At 42.8% G+C, this 23,827-nt stretch overlaps 2 protein-coding genes across 3 annotated transcripts in view; one reads left to right on the plus strand and one right to left on the minus strand.

Annotated features, from left to right (window-relative positions):
• Positions 1 to 7,392, minus strand: part of zfpm1 (zinc finger protein, FOG family member 1) — a 92,379-nt gene extending 84,987 nt beyond the window's left edge. Inside the window, exon 1 of the mRNA XM_070830259.1 lies at positions 6,901 to 7,392. Within this exon, the coding sequence (XP_070686360.1) occupies positions 6,901 to 6,940 (40 nt within the window). The 5' untranslated portion in view covers positions 6,941 to 7,392. The remainder of the gene's footprint in view (positions 1 to 6,900) is intronic.
• Positions 7,393 to 12,581: 5,189 nt separating this feature from the next.
• On the plus strand, positions 12,582 to 21,643 carry ces3 (carboxylesterase 3). 2 transcript variants are annotated; one of them, XM_070830984.1, is made up of 13 exons: positions 12,582 to 12,688; positions 15,061 to 15,259; positions 15,358 to 15,496; positions 16,204 to 16,337; positions 16,458 to 16,611; positions 16,770 to 16,874; positions 17,194 to 17,295; positions 18,852 to 18,992; positions 19,090 to 19,170; positions 20,062 to 20,203; positions 20,494 to 20,643; positions 20,824 to 20,896; positions 21,302 to 21,643. In XM_070830984.1, exons 1-13 carry the CDS (start codon positions 12,622 to 12,624, stop codon positions 21,495 to 21,497), a joined length of 1,683 nt encoding a protein of 560 aa, XP_070687085.1. In that variant the 5' UTR covers positions 12,582 to 12,621; the 3' UTR covers positions 21,498 to 21,643. The 2 variants fall into 2 exon arrangements, with proteins under 2 accessions (XP_070687085.1, XP_070687083.1); XM_070830982.1 differs by having other exon boundaries at positions 12,594 to 12,688; positions 15,058 to 15,259.
• The last annotated feature ends 2,184 nt before the right edge of the window (positions 21,644 to 23,827 follow it).

Raw genomic sequence — 23,827 nt, forward strand, 5'->3', positions numbered from 1 at the left:
CAAAGTGCTGTGTGTTTCTGGCTGTAAAAGCAGGTCAACCGGTGTTGTTTGCCCAGGTTGCCTTAGCAGAGTGCTCACCACAGTAGGAGCAAATGGCCTGTCCTATCACTACTGCTGGTGTGTGCTGATGGAGGGAGGGGGCTTACAAGTCATTCTGACCAGGGATCAGAGCCACATGGCCCACAGCCATTCCACACACAAATACAACTCCTACAAGTACGCACACAGCTGATTTATACCCCAAATAACTGACCTCCATTTGGTCCACTTTGATAAAGTCAGGTTTGTATTCTATGGTTTTTGTTGATGAGCACCTTGCATGTTAACCATCACTGAACCAACATGTGTCCTAAAACCTGTGCTTTCATGCACTGATCAGACAGCAGCACAAGGAGAAGGATGGATTCTTTGGTAAGTGTGGTTAAACATCCAAAGTCTCTGATGGAGAGCCGTCAGCCTTGAGTTAAGCCTTCACAAAGCTCCCTGGGAAGATCTGGCAGAGTGGTAATTACTTCTAGAGCAAACAGTTTGGACACAGATTATGCCACTGTTGGTCGGAATAATGTTTTCCCCCTCCCTCATCTATGGGGTCGTCACTGCAGAGGTCTAGGGTGAAACCGTTTACAACAGTGCCGAGTTGGGGAACCATAATTCACCACGAAGCCTTTCCCTAAGTAAATAGCAGGAAAGGGTAATAACTCATCCATACATCAAACATGAACTGTGTTTCCTCTGTAACCCAACCAACTTCCCCCTTTGGTGTACCTGATCGCACGCGCGCGCGCGCGCGCACGCACGCACGCACGCACGCACGCACGCACGCACGCACGCACGCACGCACGCACGCACGCACGCACGCACGCACACACGCACACACACACACACACACACACACACACACACACACACACACACACACACACACACACACACACACACACACACACACCTTATCAGCACTGCTCGGACAGCCACAATGCAAACACACACCAATGCAAAAAGCTAACACCTTTAACAAAAGCAGAAAGAAATCCGCAAAACAGTGAAGGGAGACTAAAATTGCTGCTAATTTTGAAAGAACTCCAAATAGTTGAAAAGAAGAGGTCAAGTTCAATAATCTGTCGGTCACAAGACAAAGACGTCATTGCGGAAAGTGAATTTTCAGCTTCTTCGACCAGAATTGACAGCTTTCTTACAGAGAGCCAGGACCGACAGCAGGACTGCTCAGACAACCCACTGAAAACTCACTGCTCACTGTGTTCTGTTCGCCACAGTTGCAGATATTACATATGCGAGTATGACTGATTGCAGTAATATGCAACTCTCACACCGAGCTATCTCATTGTGAGCATGAGAAACATAGGCGACCGATAGCCAATCAGTCACCATCTAGCTAGTTTAATATCTGTCAGTAGAATCAACCCAGTGCGAGTCACCCTGCTGATGCTGTTACTTTCCTCTTTTTCTTCCCCTCGCGCTTATTGTACGCTCTTCAAGTTTTACGCCTTTAACGGAAACGAATATTTAAAAAAAAAAAAAAAAAAAAAAAAAAATCACCCTGGAGATAATCATCAACTGACACCAAAATTTCCCAACATGTCTGCACTATCTTACACAGAATCTGGAAGGAGTAATACGTGGTATTAATTTTAATTAAATTAATCAATGACAATGCTTGTTAGGGAGGAGAGAGAGGAGAGACGAGGGGAGGAAAGGAGGAGGAGGGGGTTTGTATGAGTGAAAAAAGATTGAGGGAGAAAAGAAATGCATTCACACCTATCATCTAATTATACAACAACATTAATCCCATTAGGGCTGGAACTGATTGCCAGGGTCCAGACCCCGGCTGCTCCTGCCTGGGCCTGTTGTTATTGCGGTGGAGCCGCAGCTCCTGCCTGCTCCAGCCTGATAACAACTCTAATCACACTTGGCGATCTCTATCTGCACCGGAGATCAGGCCCCGCGGCTTATCGAAAGTTCACATCAAGCTAAAAGCAGAACAAAGAAGCAGAAAAAAAACACAACGGAAAGCCACCAAGGCACTGCATGACTCTTCTGGGTGTGTGTTTGTGTGTGTTTGCTTGGAATTTAGACGCGCTTGTGTGTTTTATACAGTTTGGCTCACAAAGTATGAACTAATCTCTCAATTGTGCATCCATGTAACAATCACGTGACCTGAGCCTTGTCAGACTACTGATAAAAGAACAACAGAGTAACGCATTCCTTTCATACAGCTGCAACACATTCGGCTGGAACCTGTCTCAAGTGAGGTTCCACTTCATCTAAAAACACTTAGGTTCTACAAGGTTCAAACAAGTTGAACCAACACTTTATGACAGAAAAAAATAGAACAAGTAGAAGAAAAGGAGGAGGAGGTCAGTGTGGTGATTTCCTTGTCTGGTCTCCATAGGCATCCTGGTTTGCTTTACACCATGGAAGGCAGCATATTATTCATGGTGACCTCTGAGCTCTGGAACTGATATAATAAGAACTGAGTTTACACACACACACACACACAGAATCAGCAGTGTTGATCTACAGGGTGTTATCTATCTACCATCAGCAGGCCTCCTTATCAGCACAAAACATCTTTCAGAGAGGGGTGGGGGAGTGGCAGAGCTGGCTGGGCTGCCATTAAAAATACACCACAACACATTCATCTAACAGCTGTGTTTTTTCACACTTTCACGATCTCTTTCTTTCCACCATCTACCTCAGCTCCTCCTCTTTCCCTCCCTCTCAACGCTGCACTTTTTCCCTGCTCTCCCTCGGTTTTCTCTTCTTTTAAGTGTCTGGTGCTCCACCCCCAGCCAATCACAAACGAAACCACTGAGACCAATGAGACAATGCTGGGAAAATGGCATGCAACAGCCAGATGTAATTACAATGTGCCCTCCATCCTCCATCTCTCCTTCCATCTGCCCAACCCCCTCCCCTCCCCCCTCTGTCTTGCTTTCTGCGATATCAGCAGTGATCGCCGCCAAGTTTTATCGCGTCTCCCATCTCAACCGCCAAAATATAAGCCCAGGGATCCAGCCTCAGTGGGCTGCCTGGCTGCCTGCCTCATATCTCTCCATCAAGGAGAGAAGCCTTATCGAGCTGAAAGATCACCAACCGTTGGGGAGGATGACGCACAAAGAGACACAGACAAATATCTGCTACACAAACGCCCGCTTCTCCCCCTCAACTACGGGCCTCCAGAAAGCCATGGACTTAATCCATTGTTGTTGTTCAGGAAAAAAATTGAAAAAGATATCAATGCTATGTTGTCTTAATGTACTACTTGTGGAGGTGGCGGTGGGGGGTGTATAGTGCCTGTCTAGTCCTTTCGACCACTCAAAGCGGGCACTACATCCATTCACACAAGATTCATACAGTCTTTCACACACATTGACAAGAGGACTCTTTCACATGCAGACTGAAGGGGCCGGGGGTGGAACCGCTGATCTTCCGATTGATGGACAATCCGCTCTACCTCTGAGTCACTTCACGGGGAATTGTTGTTGTCAACTGATGCTTTTCTGGTTTTCACAACAAACAAACAAAAAAATCAGAGAATTGGGGAGAAGAACTTTGCTCCTCGGGAGCTGCACACTACCAAACTACATCACATGTAGAGCTGAGGATAACATAGACAATTTTGATAAATGCCAAAATGTGAGTTTGGACTGATATGAAAACACTTTTGCAAAACTTTCCCTACATAAGATAATCAGGACCTTCTGACAAAAGCATAAAATAAAGTTCGAATTTTGACTAGGCATTCAATACATGCAGGTGCAGGTTCACTTTATCATAGGTCTGCCACTTTTCCAAAAGATAAAGGTCAAGCGAATAACAACTAATATGTAACTAGCTCAAAACAAATGAAATTGTGTAGTTTACTGGTGGGCCAACAGGGCTGCAACTTCACATTGCTCAAAGCATCCAGATTCTCATCTTTTGGGCATTATTCAAAGCTCCTCGTACCTGCTTCATGGTAAATGCCTTTCGGGGGGTTTTCCAATGGAAGACTATAACTGTGAAGCTGCAACAGAAAGATTGAAGTTTGCATCAACAGGTGATTAACACCAAAAAGAGAGCAGATCAGAAGAGAACAGCAAATTACAGTAGTTCAACAACCATCGTCAATTTGTAGTGTAAACAGTTTCCAGAATGGAAGCTAGAGGTTTTTACTGTGATAAAGAAACTTGACACAACAACACTGTAACTTGACTAGAATTTGTCATATCAGCAACAGCAAGTATTATGCTCAAAACAACATGGTGGACACACTGCCTCAGTAGTATTAGTAGTTGTGGTAGTGGTAACACCAGCAGCCCCCACCTCCGCTGAACCCCCACACATCCCAGCCGAACAAAGTCCTTATCACTCCTCACTCTTTCCTATCAAAATGTCTGCCAAATCACAAGAGAGTCACGGGTCTGAGAGCCTGGCTGGCCTCGACCGCAGCTGGGGCCTGGTGCACAGTGAAGCATAGTGGACCAGAAGCACTGATAAAGACGGCCATGACACCCCTGAGACACACACATGTACACATACTCTCTCTCTCCTACACGTCAAGTCTAGCCTGGGTTTATCAGCCTCAGGGTCTGGAATACATCTGCAGGCCTTGCTCTTGGCTTTACTGTAGGTGCCTGCTGGGAGTTCACAGCTGATAGGCCTGTGTATGGAAACATGTGAAAAAAAAAGAAAAAAAAAAGAGGACGCTAAAGAGACCACTCGCCGTGGCACACCAGAGAAACCTCATCGACACAAATTCTTAATTGCGTTCAGCAGCTTGATCATGACAGATGGCATCAGTTCAGTGCTATCGCGCACAACCTATGGAAGACCATGAGCAGGTGAAAACAACTTTCACAACATCCTCTAGTTAGGAAACCTCACCATGGCTCATCTGCAGAGAGCAATCATGGGCATGACACTTGTTTCCAGGTTAGCGAGGTAGTGCTACCGACTTAACTCTTTGCAGCAGGGCTGAGCAACTTGAGGACATCTTCTAGATGTCATTGTTCTGACTAAAACTGAAACTGTAAATATTTTGTGAAAGCTATCTTTCATTTACACTCAAGAACTACCGAGATAATTGCTAGCTATCTGGCCAATGCTGAAGTGGGGCTATCAGCTCTTTATGTAGAGTGAGACCCACCATTTTGTCACACAGTGATATGCATTCCTCAATGAAATCAGTCTGCGGCAATAACAGTATAGAATCAACAACCAAGACTTTCATTAGCAGTTCGACCAACTCACTCAGAATTAACTTGAATCAGCTAAAGCAGAGTAAAATCTCTGGCAACGGCAATTCCCATCTGGCAAAATCAGCTGACTAACCTTTGACCTTTACAGTATTAATACTGTAAATTAGGATTACAATCAATTGCTCACACGAGCAATGTGACTTTGACATAAAAATGTGATTTAAAGTATGCTAACAATGAATAGTTAAGTCCTAGTTTTCATCATGTCAACTTAGTGCCACGGTGCGATATGACCTCCTGCTCTGAACAACACGAGCAGTGCTCCACAGGGGAGATGTGCATTAGACCACGAAAAAGAAAGTGATCACTACCATTAGGTGTATTTTTATTCATTTTTTAAAAAAAATCACATTGCATAGAAATACACCTGCTGACAGCGAGGTCAGAGCACACGATCAGGTTATTTTGGTCAGAAATGTCAACTCCTTATTATTATTAGTAGTAGTAGTATTATTATTATTGGTAGAAAAGCTAGATGTCCTAATACTGCACATAGAGAAGAGGTTTCTGGGAACACAGTGACACAATCACTGTTGACAAGATATTAGTATTTGCTCAGTGTGACGGCAAACTGTCCTGCTGATGTTAAGGTTTCCATTCCAGCTGCAGCCTCCAAACAAACAGCCGCTCACTTTCTTCATCTTTGCCTCCCACACATTCAGTCTCCAGTATGACAGTACACTGGGACTGAGCCTCTTCAGGGGCCCGGGGTGCGACAGGCCTCGCAGGGCACCGAGGAGGGGTTAATGACAGCGTGATTAATCCGCTTTTATATCAACTTTGAACATCAGTCACCAGCGATAAACCTACACACGTTTTATAAACAGGAAGAACTCGTCAGGCACGGAGGCCAGCCACGCACCAGAGCAAGAAAAGGCCTTTCAAGCGGACCTAAGATGCATTATTGAGTTAAAAGGATAGATGAAAAAAAAAAAGATCCAATTGTAAGCAGCTATCAGCCGGAGAGATCAGCCAGGCGCTTTATCTGACGCCCCATCTTTGGGAAAGAGAAGTGAAAAGCCAGGGGGAAAATGCAACGAAGGCCTCGGCGCTGCCTCAGACAGAAAACAAATAAAAAAAGATCCAATTTTAATCTTTATCTGGGCTCACATCGGATCGCTGCTTTATCTCTGTTCACATCAGCTTTTTCAGAGAACACTGACGTTTCCACAACAGAATTAAACAGGAAGCCGCGGCCACAGTTTTTAGCTGCCAGTGGACAAAGCATTCTGTGCTGGGTAATAAATGAAAACTTTTTTTCTCATAATCTCACACAGTCTAGATAACGGGGCTGTCAAAGTGGCGCTTTAATAATCTTGAAAAAAAAACGAAAAAGTGTTGGCAACGCCATCCGGTTATTCTTAGAAAATGCTAAAGCTGAACTCAAGTCACCTCGCACCGAAGGTCCCCCCCCCCCCCCCCCCCGTGTGTGTGTTGGCCGTCTGTGGCGATGTTTACCCACAGGACGGTGCCGTCAAACTACTGACGAGACGGTCGGTGGTTACTCTTGAGTTTCACATTACTTATTAACTTTACAGTGAACGCACAGCTCCACCGGAGGAGTCATGCGGCTTCTTCCCAGACCGCGCGCGGCTCCCCGCTACAACAACCACCCCTCCAACAAACGTTTCATCCTTACGCTTTATCTGCCGGGGTTTGCTCTGCTTTCTCCGGGACATAGCTGCTCTCCCCTGTGACCGCAACCTGCCTGGACGGTCTGGTCGCGCGGCAGAGAAGGTCTGGTTCTTCGGTCGTGTGCTTCTTCTCTCTTTCCACCTCCGTTTATTGCTGCGACGCGGCGCTCCGACCAACGACCGGAGAAATCCGCATGACCTGCCTGCACTTTGATATCTTCTGCCACGGCAGCTAACGCAGGGTTGGCTACCTGTGGCGGAGTCCGCTTACTTTTCACTGCCTTCCGTCTCTTCTTCCCAAACGCGCCTTCACCTCACCTTTCTCTCCGTTTTCCTGCTAACGTTAATCCTTGGCGGGGCTCGTCTCCGCCACCACCGCTTGCACGTCTGTCAGCGAGCGCGGCTGACTGCTGTCAGGAGCGTTAGCACGGATGGATAACAACAGCTCTGTGGAAGTCAACAGACTGGCTGTTATTGTTTTCTGTCAAGTTTCCTCTCGCCGGTCCGCCCCCCTGTCCGCCACCACGGTCTCTCAATCGAGGAGCCACTTTCAATGGAGCTCGAGCGCTACAGCCAACAGCAATTACTACTGAGGAGAGGACGCGCCTCTGGAACGCCCCTTCGCTCTGACGTCAGGCACCGCAATCCTCTCCTATTGGTTCACACTTCCCCGTCCGAAGCAAGCGTTTTTTCAAATCTGTCAAAATAAAACGAAATCAAATTAAATACACATTACGCGTCAACTCAATGCAGTATTATTTAATAACAACCAAGACATTAAAAAGATAAATAAAGCAATTATACAAATTGTCAGGGAAGTTCATTATGTACTCTGTATGTAATATGTATTAAGATATTTAAGTAATTACTCTCAAATTAAATATTCTTTGAAGGTTTTTGTCTTTCCCCTTGTTTGTTTTGCCCCCTATATACTGAAGTCTACTTTAATCCTTGTTTAATTATGATACAGACATGTGATTAGCCAGGAGGTCCTTTTGGGCTGGTGACAGGCTGCTTCAGTTTCCTGCACGGATGACTCAGATTGAGGTTATTGCATTACAAAGGTATCTGCAAGGAAAAATAGCAGTGTTACATTCTGAGTTATACTAAGGGGGTAAGGACACATCGCATTGTTTGTTAGGGATGAAATTTTATTGAAAATGTTTTCAGTCACTAACGTCAATACAGACTGAACACCCGGTGAGAGATGTGTTGAGATGTGTTGTTTCATCTGACACTGTTTCATGGTACAGATTAAGCCTTTTAATAGCCTATCTTTATTTTTACACGGCAGGGACATGATGCATTATTGGGAAAGGTATATTTACCTATTTAGAAATGAGAGTTTTACCTTCTATTTACAACATTTGTAAGAGACATTTGTGAGAAAGTTTGACGTTTGTTCTAATCTTTTTATACCTCTATCGCTTTTCTTTTTCAAATCTTATTGTAATCAATACAATACACCCAGCCACTGTTTCTTGCCATAAAGTTATGTGTGTCATTCCATGCAGGGATTAGAACCAGCAGCCCCTGTAATCACACCACTGCGTGGTACTGCTTTCAAACATGACTGCACAGGAGCTGCAGCTGGATTCTTCCCTTCTAAATTCACTGGTGCCATCTAGTGGCCACCTTTCAAACGACAATACTCCAGAGAGAGCTCAGAAAGTTAAGAGCTGACAAAACACATTACATTTTATGTTCCGTAGAGCTACACAGTGAGGGAGCATGACTTGCCACACTGGCTGGTTTGGTGCTACAACTGTGAGACCAGGAGAGCATTAATATTTAATGATAATAGCACCTACACACTCGTCGACGTGTGCAGTGGTGGATCAGAGTCACCAGCTGCATGCAGTGGGGCATCAGAAGGCCCTGATGCATTTTTGGTTTAACAGTTTGAAACTGTGGTCAGACTTAAAACTGTTTAGTTATGTGACTCAGATTTGAAAGCTATTAACTTTTTAAAGATTTATGGGCATATGACATCTCATTGCTTTTTCTCACCTGCAAGGGCACCCTAGGGCACTTCAATCACGTTTTCTCTGATGGGAGGGCGTCCTCGAGGGCACTTCAATCAAATTTTCTCTACTGGAAGGGCACCCTAGAGGGCACTTAATCATATTTTGTTACATATTGGGCCCCCTTGGAGAGTAGTTTGTGATATTTTATCTACTAAAGCAGTATTCAAGAGGGTACTTTTGCAGCATTTGTTAACATGGGGTCACCAGGGCAAGACAAAATAACATAACAGTGTTTGCAAGTGGAATAGTAATCTACTGCTCATCCCTGCCAAGGAAGACGGATGTGACAAATACAGCAATGTTATTAGTGTTTGAATCACCTCATACACTTTTGTTGTTGCATGGGAAATGATGCCGAATACAACACAGACACATTTTGGAAATTCGAAGTAACTAAAGAACCAGTAACTTTGGTATCATGCATCATTCTCCTGAGGTTTTACACTCTAATATTAACTAAGATCAGAACAGTGGTTTCGGTTCAGAGGTAGAGCAGGTAGTCCACCCATCAGAAGATCGGCAGATGACTCCTGGCTCCTCCAGGTGGGATGTCAAAGTGTCCTTGGCACACTGAAGACGCTGAACCTCACATTTCCCCCGAAGCTGTCGCCTGAGTGTGTGAGTGTGTGTAGTTTCTGTTGGCAGATTGGCAACCTCCCATCAGCTTGCGTGAGCGGTGTGTGAATGGGTGAAGTGACAAGCTATACAAGTACAGTCTATTTAGCATTAGAACAGTGGACTCGCTGACACTGGCAACTGGCTGTGTGTTTATTTGGACTGGACTGAAATCAGTTCCACTAGCAGTTTTCTTTATATAGCAGCAGTGTTAGTACTTCTGTTTGACAAAACAGTCATATCTGGAGAGTCATCAGCCATTACTCAGCAAGTCAAGTTTCCCACAGGATGGATTGCGATTAGTTTGGTGATCTCCTGGCTTTCAGGTCAAAAGTCTTATTCCCCAATAATGTGGTGTATGACTAAATACCTGCAACCTCCAGTAGTGCCATGGTACTAATTTAATGCTAATGAATTCATCTTTGTATGCTAACATGCTTAACTAAGACTGTAAACATTAGAAACACTAGACCTGCTAAACATCAGTGTGTTCATTTTGCATATTGAAAGTAACAAATGGATCAAATCACCGTGTATCTAAATTCAGTGTGACAGATCTGCTACCATACTCAGTAGACTTAATGATTAAGTGGCTGTGTATTCTTCTTCAGGGCCTCAGTTTGTTGCACTTTAGGTTTAATAGATGTTTATTATGGAAGACATTTTTATTTCATTGGTGTAATTAATAACATTAAGGAAGGATAGCAGCGTTTAGCCTTGCTGGAGCAGGTCCAGGGTCTATTTTGGTGCACGATCGCTCACTTGAGTGCCTTACTCAAACAGTTAGTGGGACTGAGCAATCATTAATATTATAAGTTGCTCCTGAGTTTTTCACCCGTTGTCACAGTTGAAAAGGTCTATTGCTATCCATCAGAGATTATTTGGAGATTCCCCTTCACCCAATCACTGCTCTGCAACATGTCGTAGATAAGCTTCCATTAAGCAGAATGTAACACAGTGAGTTTGGGTATTTACAACGCCACAGCTTTGCTGCTCCCACCTCAAGTTCACGGAGCTCACCGTGTTTGTTCGGCCTGATGGAACACTTTGTATCTCTACTGATTATAGAAAGGTAAACAGTGTTGCCAAACCTGAACTCTGGCATAGAAGATTGAATTGACATGCTAGGGTCTGTTCACATCTCCTCAATTTAGATTTGCCTAAAGATTACTGGCACTAGTCTTTAAAACACCAAGAGCTCTCTGAGATCTCTGTCAGTAACCTCGTTCGGTGCGACACTGTGATGGCATTTGTACAATGTGCACCTTGTTAGAGGCTGTTAGTAGTGGATAATTGGATAATAGCAGTATTTCTGTCATCTTCAGTTACCTGCTTTATTGTTCCATTGTGTTCCATTCCCAATCTGAAGCTCATTAAACCAAAACCAAAACCAGGTTCCAAAACCTCGGCAAGTACAGTGGTCTTGTCATGACGATTTAAAAAACTTTTCCCACTCTTTTCTGTTTCTTTTGCACGTGCTTGTAGATCGGTCTTACCTACAGCCTAAGTTTAGACATGTTTGTGGTGCTGTGTGTGGTTTGTCTAACCCTTTTAACAGCAGCTGCCAAAAAATTCTGTAGTGGGGTTTCATATCATTGACAAATGTTTTTTTTTTGTTGTACCACAAACACATGATCATCCAAGCTGTCTCTATCTCCTTTCCTTTCCTCTCCTCTCTTCTTCATTCTCTCTCTTCACTCAGGCTTCCTTGCGCTGGACCATCAGCTGTGACGGGAGCTCTTGTTCTGGATCTTCATCCTCTCTTTTGTGTGACTGCTGTGCTTGAGCTTGTGTATTTGTATTCTGTCCACTCTGCAGGTCTCCATGGCGCTGTGGCTCAGGTCCTATCTGTTTGGCTGCACCTGGACGTCGCTCGTCGTCCTCCTGGATCCTTTTCTTCGTTCTGATGCACTTCCTAACGTCTATCCAAAACGTTGTCATTCTGATTTTCCATGTTATAATTTTGCTATTTTGGCAAATGTAAGATTAACTGTTGTGCTGAGCTGCATGTCGATAAAGAGTTTTGACAAATGTAACTTGTGTAGAAAAATGTAATATATAATATGTAACATATATGTAATATTTGCTTAGAGGTAGAGTGGGTTGCAAACCAATCAGAAGATTGAACGTTCAATATCCTCCTCCTCTACTGTGCATGTTGAAATGTGTGTGAGCATATATGTGAATAATTAGTTTGTGTTGTATAGTGTTCTCAACACGATGCACAAATCCAAAAACAAAGAACTTCACGATTCTCATCCAAAATGAAGCTCTACGTTCAAAACAGTGTTAAGTCTTTTCACAACGTCATTGTGTGCTCAAACAACACACACGCTATCATGTGAACAGACATTTCCAAGAACCAGTCGGGCACTGATGTGCTCAGTGTAAAATACTATGAGTGGAAGACATTAATATGAATCAGTTAGTACGAGTCCTTGTTCAGTGTTACACTTGCTATGCATGTACATTATGTAAACTATGTTTTGCTCGTTTTCCCGTAGTACAGTTTACACCCCGACAAACACAAAGTTGGATGTGTAAAGTGTTCTATTTACAGAACAAATAAAAGAAAAGCTGTTTTCAGTGTGGCCACAGCACGGCACCACTGGCACCGTTTGTGTTTGCTTTGGTGTTCATTCATTGTTCTCTAGGAATCAGAATTACTTTAATTACTTTAAACCTGCTGACAAAAGGATTTGTTCTAAACTTTTTATTCTTTTAAATCCAGTCTCACTCCGAATCTCTCCGAAGCAAGAAAACATTGTGTGTTCACCATATGATAGAAAGTAAACAACGTATATTTAAATTGCGGTTGGCAGCATCGAGCTGTAGTGGTCAAAGAGCAGGACTTTGTCTTTTCTGACTCAGCAATCAGAGTTGTGCTTGTAGTGCATTGGAGGTTAAATCAATGGAGATTATACTATTTATGCTGAGCCGTGGTTGTGACATGATGAGTGGGATTGTGTGTGTGTGTGTGTGTGAGGGGAGGTGCTAGAGGGCCAGGAGAGGGGCAGAGGGCTACTTCTCTGAAAGTACACTGTAATTCCAAAAGTCTGAGTCTTTTCCTCAAGCCTGATCAGGATGAGAACAGTACTGCTCATTGTTTATCTCCTTCCTGTGCTGGTAACAATCGCTCAGGCAACACCAGGTAAGAAAACACTTCATTTTATCCCACGTTACGGCGGAACATTTTGATGGACAGGTGTACATGTAGAGTTTTCAAATATCTTAGTAGCCTGAGGAATGTTAAGAACAATCTAACAAAGATAAATTATGCAAGACAGAGAAACTTTGTTCACTTTGTCAGCGTTTCAGTAGTTACTTATTAGAACCTTGTTAGGGCTTGACCACTATGTGTGAGTTTTTCTTAAGGAATTTTGAAAGGTTGGATTAAGGGTTAAAGAAATTTCCAAACCCACCCAGTAATCCCTGGATTGTAGGATGAAAATGTGGATGGGACAATCTAACAAAGGTCTGAGCATACTACCCAGAACTTTTTAACACAGTGATGTTATTTCCTGTACTCTGGCTCCTGCAACAGGTGGGCTGAAACTTTTATCCGACATAAAGCAGTACATTTTGTACACCTAAAAATAAAAGCTAAAAGTACAGAAATAGTTTCGGTGACTATTTTAGAGCCGTCTTTAATAATAACCACTCTCTGGCTGCATGTAACTACCGTTTGTGAAGATTCATCTTATAATGTTATCAAATCAATGAGGAAAGAGGAGAGGACAGCTGGAATCAAAGGGCCCCATGCATGCCGGAGCGGAAAGGTGGACTATTGCATGCAATGTTTCTGTAAGTTATTAATAACTTAGGCTGCTCTGAATCAATCAGGATCGTTGGATCGTCGATCCATTGTCTACACCGCTTATCCTTAAGGGTCGCTCGCGAGGGGTGTTGAGCCAATCCCATCTGACCCTGGCAAGAGGCACATAGAAACAGAAAACCATTCATGCTCACTTTCACTAGTCCCACTCTGCTGTGAGGCCCAGGCTGGAGGTTTTATTTATGTATTTATTTATTATTTGCCTGTTTGTTTGCTTGCTTGTTGTTTTTTTGTTTTTTTTACAATTGCTGACATATATATCTCAATACTAGTTTTAGTTTGCCACAGTGTTGGTAAATGTATTCAGATCGTTTAGACTAGTGTCAATACCATTCTATAAAAATGCACTGTTACACGTACAGTAAAGTGGGTGAAGTCTGTGCGAGCAAACTAACCTCAACTTAACTTTATGGCTACAACACATCACACTAATCAAACTCAATGCTGTCCTGGCTGCAGGCTGGAGGAATCCATCGTTCCTTTGTTCCTTGCTGGTTAGGAGCTTGGTGCTAACTTGCTGGTGTGCTCCTGTTGCTCTAAAGATCAGCTGGCAGACTCTTGGATCATACCTGCTGGTGCTGATAAGCTTGGTTCAGGCAGGGCTTTGTGTTGCTGCCATGAAAAAGGTGGTCTGGTCTGGTACAGGCCACACTGAGGCTGGGGCTGGAGGAGTAAGCTGCAGGTCTGGGACTGGACTCTCAGGGGTCCTGGTGAGATGAGGCACAGCGCTGACCTGGTCTCCAGCAGAGCTCAAGGTGAAACAGAGCTGGACCCTCAGGGGTCCAGAGAGAGAGCAGTGAGGGAGCTCTGGTTCTGTAGGGTCATGTGTCCCACACTGGCCGATGGTGGCTGTCATGGTCCAGGGGTGAGTTTAGCACACGTGTGCAAACTACACTGAAGCTGAGTTCAGAGAAGGAGCCCTTTGTTCAAAAGACAAAGACACATGTAGTCCTCACCAATTTGGTGGAACCAACAAATGCTTCATTGTGTTTCACAGTGTTTTTGCTAGTTTTTTTTTAAAATATTTCCAATAAGTACCTAAAGTAAGTTTTCTAATATACTTTTGCTTTCAAGTTATACAGCTGATATACTTTGAGTTTTCTCTTCCTCTTTTTTATCTTCTGCATTTGGACACAAGTTCTTATCCATGAAATACATCTATGTCCTCTGTAAACCTTCATTACCTGAATTAGATGTATATGGCCTTCGCTTTTTTAGATGTAGATGTAGCAAAATGGCACAAATTGCAGTCGATTGTTTGTGCTGTGCTTTGAGATTTTGAATTTAAATATAACAGTTTTAAAAATAGTATGTTAACGTGTTCAACAGAGTTTAGCTGGTGAGTTTGAAATCAGAACTGTGTTTTGTAGCACACTTTACATTACCACTGACAAAATCATGCTCAGGTGCAAGATGAGAAAGAAATGTTAACACGCTCCAAACAGCTCTGGAGTTTACAAACTATGCTTAGTCATGCAAGCACTCATGGGAAATGCAGTTCACATCAAGTATAGGTTTAACGCAGTCAAAGAATTAAAAAAAAACATGCCTTAGGAAATTACTGGAAATGTAATGTGGAATATACATTAATTGCAACCTTGCAAAAACACTGGTATGGTCCTTCCACACACAAACACACACTTATATACACACGTATATCTTCTAACACACTCAAATATCTTCAGCAGGGAGTGTCGATCCTGTGGTCTCCCTGAAAAATGGCAGAATTAGGGGGGAATACGTGACGCTGAAAGGCACAGAGAGGAGCGTGAAGCAATACCTGGGAATTCCCTTTGCTCAGCCCCCAGTGGGGCCCCTCCGCATGGCTGCACCCCAGGAAGCAGAGCACTGGGAGGGGGAGAGAGACGGCACACGCCAGCCCCCTATGTAAGGCTGGGTGACCAGTGAAGGGCACGGAACACACACAACAAGATCTGAGTAACATTTTTTCAGTCTGGATGATTATTTCTTCTTCTTCTTCTCAGGTGTATCCAGGATCCAGAAATAGTTGTGAATGTCTCTAGGACCATGTCAATCCAATACACCCCACCAAGTCTTTCAGAGGACTGTCTGTATCTGAACGTATACACTCCATCTGAAGCCATGAAAGGGCACAAGCTGCCGGTGGGTTAAACAGACAGCATGTGTGTACAGGCAAAATAACACAATCTCCTTACAGCACGCATGGTTTTACCACTCAAGCGTCTTCAGGGCAAATGGAGTTTTGGAGATACTGTGTAGGCTGTTCCAGCTTGTGAAGTTGTTTGGTCGATGCAAAAATGTGATACTGATTCTGTTCATTGGTGAAATTATAACTTACACTTGAGCTGTTTATAGAGTTAAGACCTCAGCTGCATTTAGCAGTTGAGCAAAGTTTAACAGGTGTCAGTGCTTAATCTCAACCTGCCATCTCAACTGTTGCACCTACACCTACATCATCTGTCACTGATTACACTTCCTAATTCCAGTGCTTTGAGTTTGGCTGATACTTTCCATTGCTCTCTGTGTCACACCTCTGCCAAAATGTAAATGCTTTAGTCTCTTTCTCTTTGACTGGGAGTTTGAAATCCTTCAGCTTTTACACTAGAACTAAGATTTCAATTGCTTAGAGAACTCAGTACTGTACGTACTGTTAGTACCGTAGCTACAGGGATGATCATGCAATCTTATGAAGGCTTACAGTGTTTTTATGGACGCAACTTGAGTAAACAGACTGTTCATCTCGGTTTATTATGGGCCTATATAAGCATTTGCTTGTAATGAATCACAATGTGGGCGGTGCATTGCAAACAGCCGTGAACAGCAGGCACCTGTGTCATGTTGTGTGTCAGGTGATGGTGTGGATCCATGGCGGAGGTCTTGCAATGGGTGCAGCTTCTCAGTATGATGGCGCTCCATTAGCTGCTTATGAAAACATAGTGATGGTTATTATTCAGTATCGCCTTGGCATTCTGGGATTCCTGAGGTAAGGAACGGTGTAGCCCACCACATTCACAGTATCACAGTAACAGTTTCCAGAATGTTCTCAGTGAAATTTAGTCTTTAAGTGTATTTTCTGTCACAAGTGACTTTGTCTGTTACAAAGTACCGGGGATGAACATGCTAAGGGCAACTGGGGTTTCTTGGACCAGCTGGCAGCCCTGAGATGGGTGCAGGAAAATATTGAGGCCTTCGGAGGTGATCCACAAACTGTTACCGTCGCTGGAGAATCTGCAGGAGGTATCAGTGCATCCATACTGGTAAAGAAAACGAATCACTTCCAAAAAAAAAAAAAAAAAACACACACACAAGTGACCCAAATGTCACTTAATCAGTGCAGATGATAATTTGATCTATGATTCATCATGACAAATGGACATGATGACTGACAAATGCCTATATCTTTCATTCTGAATAGACTCTATCTCCACAATCAAAAGGGCTGTTTCAGAGGGCAATTTTTCAAAGTGGAGTAGCAACACTTGGGAGCTACACTACAAGCCATCCTTTGTCTTATGCCAAGGTACTGTAACACGTGAACTGGGTAGATTAGCACACATTTAGAAACACATGCACATGCATTATTCTGAACACGTGTATTTGTAATGGCAGAACTTAAATATGACTGTATGATTTGATCTTTATCCACTTTGGGAATGAGGACAAAAATACCTGATGAGTTTAAATTCAATAACAATTCAGGTACAAGTACATTTTTATAGCAACTTTCACACGTCGACCAGAGTCCACTACGTAAAGAGTTGTAGTTTTACTGCACAATTATTGTATCAAGGTATCATATGTACTTATGCATTTGTCATGAATCTCTTCCTTATACCTAGATTGTTGCCAACTTCACTGGATGTGACCGAAGAAGCACAGAGGAACTGGTCCAGTGTATGAAGGGGAAAAGTACAGATGAGCTAGTTGAGGTGACTAAAAAGGTAAATGGTCTTGTGCAGATATACAAGCAGATGTTATGTATCTAAGCCGTCACTTGATTGTGCTGATTGTGTTTTTTGTTTTTTTTAATTCTATCATTTATTTCGTGGATCCTTCTGTCTCTACAGTGTGGTTCAAGTTTAATTCGTTTTTTAATTTTATAAAGTTCGTATATGGAAGAACACTGGATTAACCAAAAATGAAAAAATGCAAATTGGGGATTATTGTAATCCTAACCCTCTTTTCATGGCTGAAAGAATTCTCGAGTCCTTCTCGGTAATAAGCAGGATGCAGTTTTTCTTTGAGTTATCTCCTTTAATCGACACCAACACAGCAAGACAGTGTTCACCCAGCTTCACTCTCCTGGGGAGCACAGCAGACTGACCAGTCTACTGTTGCACATGTCCCTCTATGTCTGTTCCACTTAAAACTGTCCCCAGTACAAGAGCAGCAGGTAGGAACGAACGTAAACTCTTCAGCAGGGTTGACATGAAATAAAAAAATAATTATTACAGTTAAAGTGCTGTTGATGATGATGATGAAACAATTATCGTATTCCATATTCAACTTCATTCTGCAAATCCATAATAATGCTGTGAAATATTTCTGCTGAAGTATGGATATAACTTACCCACAGTATCTTGTGCATCGTGACAAGCAACAATTAAATTACCCTTGTTAAATATTTAAGTTGAAGGCATAGTGAATTTGTGAAGGGTCTTCTGGTTCCAGGTTTTTATCAATTCAGCGACTTGTCTGTTAGAACAGGCAGCAGTTCTAGTCCACTCTTTGTTTGGGATAGTTTAACTGGTTTTGTCTGACAGAAGGAAAAACATAACAAAGGATATTAATCTAGACATCAAAATTCTTCATCATCTTCATCATCATTTCAGTTCATCTTTCAGACAATTACCGTGTAAATTTAGGAATAAAGAAATAATGTAACCACTTCTGAGTCGTAAACAGTACAACCAATGAATCATGAATCTGCACATATACTCATTTCAAACAAAGTGAAACTTGCATATCTTGAACATAGGAGCTATGAGACGGATCAAGCATCCATGTGAGGACAGCGAAGTTCTTTGTTCTCTGAAAAAGGGTTGGCCAAGCTTTTCAGAGCACAAGCTGGCTGACTGTATAGAGTCCAGGGCTCACCATCCCACCCGTTCAGGAAACAGTGAGGCAGGTGAAGGCAGGTTGGAGCGGGAGAGGGTTTTCCACAAGCATAGCAAATTCAAGTAAATACCCCAAAATGTAATGTGTCTTGTAACTGGGGTTATACTAACAACAATTCTAAAGCAATTCAACCTATCCATGCAAAGAAACCTGCTATAAATATCGTATGATAAAACAACAGTGTCAACAATCAATAGAAGAACTAATAGAAACCTTGTCTAAAGGGGAATTTTAATTGGATCCATGTTCAGTGCAAAATTCCTGATCAGAATTTGAAACGTAAGTTTGGCCACAAGATGGCAGCCTGTGAACACCCTCTGACAGATTGGTTTCCCTTTAGCCAGCTGGCTGTTACCAGGATGTTCTGTCTTGCATTTAGATGAAAATTTACCTGGGGGCCGTGGTGGATGGAGTGTTTTTGACCGATACAGCTGAGGAGCTTCTTAAGAGGAAAGAGATGCTTAAGGTTCCAGTGATGATGGGAATTACCAACCATGAGTTTGGATGGATCCTGCCTCAGGTCAGACAGTTCACAATGCTTTCTAATTGTTTAGATACTTTTAACTTTAAGGATTTGTCACGTTTTGAAGCTTTGTCTGTGTCTGTGTTGATCACAGAGCTTTGCTCCTCCTGGCTGGGAACATGGCATGAACAGAGAGTCTGTGATGGCCGTGGTGAACATGTTCAATCCCACAGGGGTGAGCTCCATGACAGCTGTTGCTGCTTGTTGATGATAATGATGATGGTTGATTTTAATGGGGGCTGCAGCAAAGGTTTATATATATATACATATATATATATATATATTTATTTATTTGATATGACAATTTGTCATTTTATTTGACTGTGTAATTGATTATTTTTGATTATTTTCTGCCACCCAAAAAGTTAACTAAAACTATTCCTTCAAAACCTGATAATAGCATCAATAGCAAAAAAATTTATTCAGTTTTAAATGTTTAATTCATCCCTCATGGGGCAATATGAGGCACAAGTTAAACTTTTAAACACAAGCTGCCTCCTACTTTACTGAAAAGTACGTTCTAAGTGTATGTGCACAAGTAAGTACGTTTCCACGCCGCGCACATGTGAGCTGCATACTGGACTATGATTGGTTTAGAAGCTAGTTGTGATGTCACAACGTCCTGCTTGTACGTACACATGTTAAACTGAGATTTAAGGAGAGCAGAGACACATTTTTTTTTAGCGGTTCACATCCGATTCATTTAAAAACTACATTCTAGTTTCAGACTCTGCACAGTGAAGCTCAAACATCCAAGTGAGAACAGTAAACAAAGCGTATTTTAAATATGGGTTAGGGTGATTGATCCAGCTGGCTGAGAAGAAACATAACACGTAACACATAACACATAACACATTGAGATCACATCACATCTGATATGAATAATACTGACACGATGTTTAATAAAATAGTATATGACACATTATTCCACAAATACATGGCCAGTGGCTGATAAGAGGTCATGACATCCTCCTCCTCGTTGATCCATCCAAAAGAAAGTCCTGACAAAAAAGAGGACTACCTCAGAGTCTCAAATCTGATTGTCCAACCTTCCTCCCTAATCCAGGCCTCCTTGGCCAACAGCCTCATCGCTGATGAATACCTGAAAGATGCTAAAACTCCAGAGGAGATCAGAGATGGATTCACTGAAATCATGGGAGATCTGCTGATGACTCTGCCTGTCGTCAGTGTGGCCGGCTACCACGCAGGTCAGGGGCCAGGCAAAGAAAGACACAGCTCTGTGGATAAATGGAAACAAATGTGACTTGTTTGTGCTGCTTACAGAGGACTGACTGATGAGGAGGACGTTCTGTTAATGCTGGTGTAACTTGCCGGCATAGATTATAGATTGCTTGATGCTCTTGTGGTCTAATGTCAGTCTGGCATAAGGAAAGTGTCATAGAGTTCATGCATCACCCTGTAGTGAACAACAAACACAATTACCTACCTACTATTGTTAGCATAAACCTTTTGTCCTTTCTCTCCTTGGTCTTTTTAGATGTGGGTGTTCCCATTTACATGTATGAGTTTGTATACCGCGCTGAGATCCATAAACACACCAGACCCAGCTTTGTGAAGGCAGATCATGCAGATGATGTCGGTTTCATGTTTGGTGGATGTTTCTGGAATGGACACATAAAAATCATTGGTAGGTTATATGTACCATGCTGTGTATATTGTATGCACGGCCAGTTCATACCCAAGACCTGGGACTTAAAGGAATGAACAGATCATATGGCTAGAACACAAAAACATTAAAGTATGATCGCATCGTTCACATCATGGTTAATGGGTATCAGGGATTTAACTACTCCTGTCCCATTCTCAGGTAACATTACCAAGGACGATGAAAGGCTTTGTAGGACCATGATGGCATACTGGGCCAATTTTGTCCGTACTGGGTGAGTAAGCAATGAGAACAATATCATTAAAGCTGCACAAATCAATATTTTTGTACTTACTACAGAAAAATAGACTGAAGGAACATGATATGGGTCAAACCCACAATAATCACCTGACTTCATAGTGTATAAGATTGAAGTTTCAAGCATGCAAACATGAATGAATGAATGAACAAATGGGGTATAGAGTCAGAATGATTTAGAATGACTTTGTGTTTACAAACCAATTAAAATAGAATAAATTTCAAGTAGATGTGCAGAATTAGCATTCCATTGGTATCAAAGGGTAATAAGGCATTCCTTCTAAAGGGTGACCATATGAAATCAGTAGCTAACAAAAATGTCCATATGTAATGACAACAGTGACTAACAGATGTAGTTGACATGTTTTGTACATCTCCTAAGCTCTCCCAACGGCCCTGGTCTGGTCAGCTGGCCTCAGTATGACAGGCAGAAGCAGGAATACTTGGAGCTGGGCGTGTTGCAAACGGTGAGACAGAAACTGAAGACGGACAGGGTCCATTTCGCTACTGTGACTCTCCCTCAGAAGCTGGAACAGTTAGCAGCAGCAGCAGCAGCAGCAGCAAAACCCGGAAACTAATCTCTGCATGCTGTCATATTGAATATGTTGGTCTGAGAGTTTTTGTGCCTCCCCACCAGAACCAATGAGTGTATTGTTAATTACCGCCTGAATGCTTTTATCGCTGTTTTAGAATGCTATTATTGGGCTTCTTTTAATTCTGTGCATCTTTTGTGACATGTATTTTTAACATAGCTGTAATTAAATTCATTGAAAGAACAAATTTTCCCTTATCAAAATATCCTCATGGCATGGTGAGGGTGACACTCCCCATACACTTGTAAAATAAATTGATTTCCCCAGATATAAATTTAAGCACCATGTAAAATATCCAAAAGAAGTGCTGACTGATTTGTTAATATTCATCATGGAGAAATATAGTGACCGAGAACATTGTCACTTACAAAGAAACAGCTTGTATATCTGGGCTTGCTCACTGACACAATGGGCTTGACTCATATCCAGATGATTTACACCAAGATTCAAGATTCAAGATGTTTATTTGTCATGTGCACAGTAAGAACACGATGGTGACACTGAGCAATGAAATTCTTACTTTGTTCGTTTCCCTCCACATAGACACAAGAATATAAAATAGAAAAACAATTATAAATATAAAAAAAGAGGGCAATGTACAGAAGAATAATTTAAAAGATAGTGCAAATACAGTGTGCAAGTGCAAATTTAGTTTCGCAGTTAAACATTCTAGCCTTTTAAAATTATTTTATGACGAATGTTCAAGGAGTGTATTCATTGTAAAGTCCGTGTTAATCCTTCCTGCGTATTTAACCAAGGTGCAAGTTTAGCCACAGCACTCTTAACGTGCAGGAAACACCCCATAATATCCACGCTAACTTGACAGCGCCGTTCGGTCGCGCTCATTGGCTCGGTTTCTCGGTGACGTCGTTGGGTTCCCCCCCTCGTGGCGCTGGCCTGTGTTTGCGGTTGCGCACTTCCTCCTAAACACCACAGTCCGTGAAGCAGGGCTCGCGACCATCTAATGCCTACGACACATAAACATCGCTGAGGAGCAGCTCCGTCCTCCCGCCATGAAGGGACGTGTTTCTGTATGTACAGCTGCTGCTCGTGCTCGACGTCTCTTAGAATACCAATGGGCGTTTTCCAGACATATTGTTTTACTTGTTAAACGCCGTATTTCTGTGTATTTGAACGGTCCTGGGGTCAAAGGTAGGGGGAATTCTCTGGATGTTCTGGCGTATCTCGCTACACCAGAGTTGTGTGTGTGTGTGTGTGTGTGTGTGTGTGTGTGTGTGTGTGTGTGTGTGTGTGTGTGTGTGTGTGTGTGTGTGTGTGTGTGTGTGTGTGTGTGTGTGTGTGTGTGTGGCTTCACTGTGAGTTTGCTGCTCCGTGACCACCGTGGGGTTCTCCTGTTAGCCTGAACACGCAGCGACCGACGTTACAGGAAACGTCAGCCGTGTCTGTGCTTATTCAGCGCTACTTCCTCAGCTGTCAGGTGCGACCAGACCACCAACTTGAACCCACTGGTCAGCGCTTGTGTTCGGTAATAAGCTACTGTCGGCATTAAGGGAGTCCGAGTTCATATGTTTTTAACTCTTTCGCATCTCAATTCATTCACGGCAGGTTTTGGCCCTCCGCCACGGTCGGTTGTAGAAATGTGTCAAAGAGAGATTGTAGAAGAGAAGTGCCGCTTTATACCGCTGCTGTGTGTGTGTGTGTGTGTGTGTGCCGCACTGGAGGTTAACTCGTCTCGATTTGCAGCAACCACCATGTCCCGGGTGATGAGGTTAGCACGCTGGCTGATGAGCAGTTCATCATAAAGCGAGCAGATTTTTAAATGGAATCTGGCGTGACGTTTTCTCTCTACATGGCAGAGCAGCAGGTCCACAAGCAGATGGCAAATAACACGCAGCTCTAAATACATCGGTGCGTAATGAGCACAGAATAACTAGAGAGGGCGAATACTGCACACATCCATATAAGACACATCTGGTTAAAATATGTAAAAACAAAACAAACAAAAAAAACAGAAGTGGACATGGGGGAGAACCCCCCCCCCCTAGGTTTACAGCACCCATCACTCCTTTCACCCTGGCTCTGTAGTGTTTGCTTAAAGAAAGATGGAGGAGAGGCTTGAAGTGTTTCGTAGCTTCTGGGCATTTTTTCAGCATGAATTGCACATTCAGGCATTTTTTGCCATGTTACATTAGGTTGTAATGGAAAAGCCACTACACAGGCACATGGGGTATTGGTGTTACTATTGAAGAGATTGCTCACTACCATCTTTGACCTCTTTGACCTTTCTGTTTGAACTTTCTATTTTTATGGTTTAATGGTAGGTAAACTGCATAACGTACACCATGCTCCGGAGG

The sequence above is a fragment of the Pempheris klunzingeri genome, chromosome 5, assembly GCF_042242105.1.
Source record: "Pempheris klunzingeri isolate RE-2024b chromosome 5, fPemKlu1.hap1, whole genome shotgun sequence".
Taxonomy (NCBI): Eukaryota; Metazoa; Chordata; class Actinopteri; order Acropomatiformes; family Pempheridae; genus Pempheris; species Pempheris klunzingeri.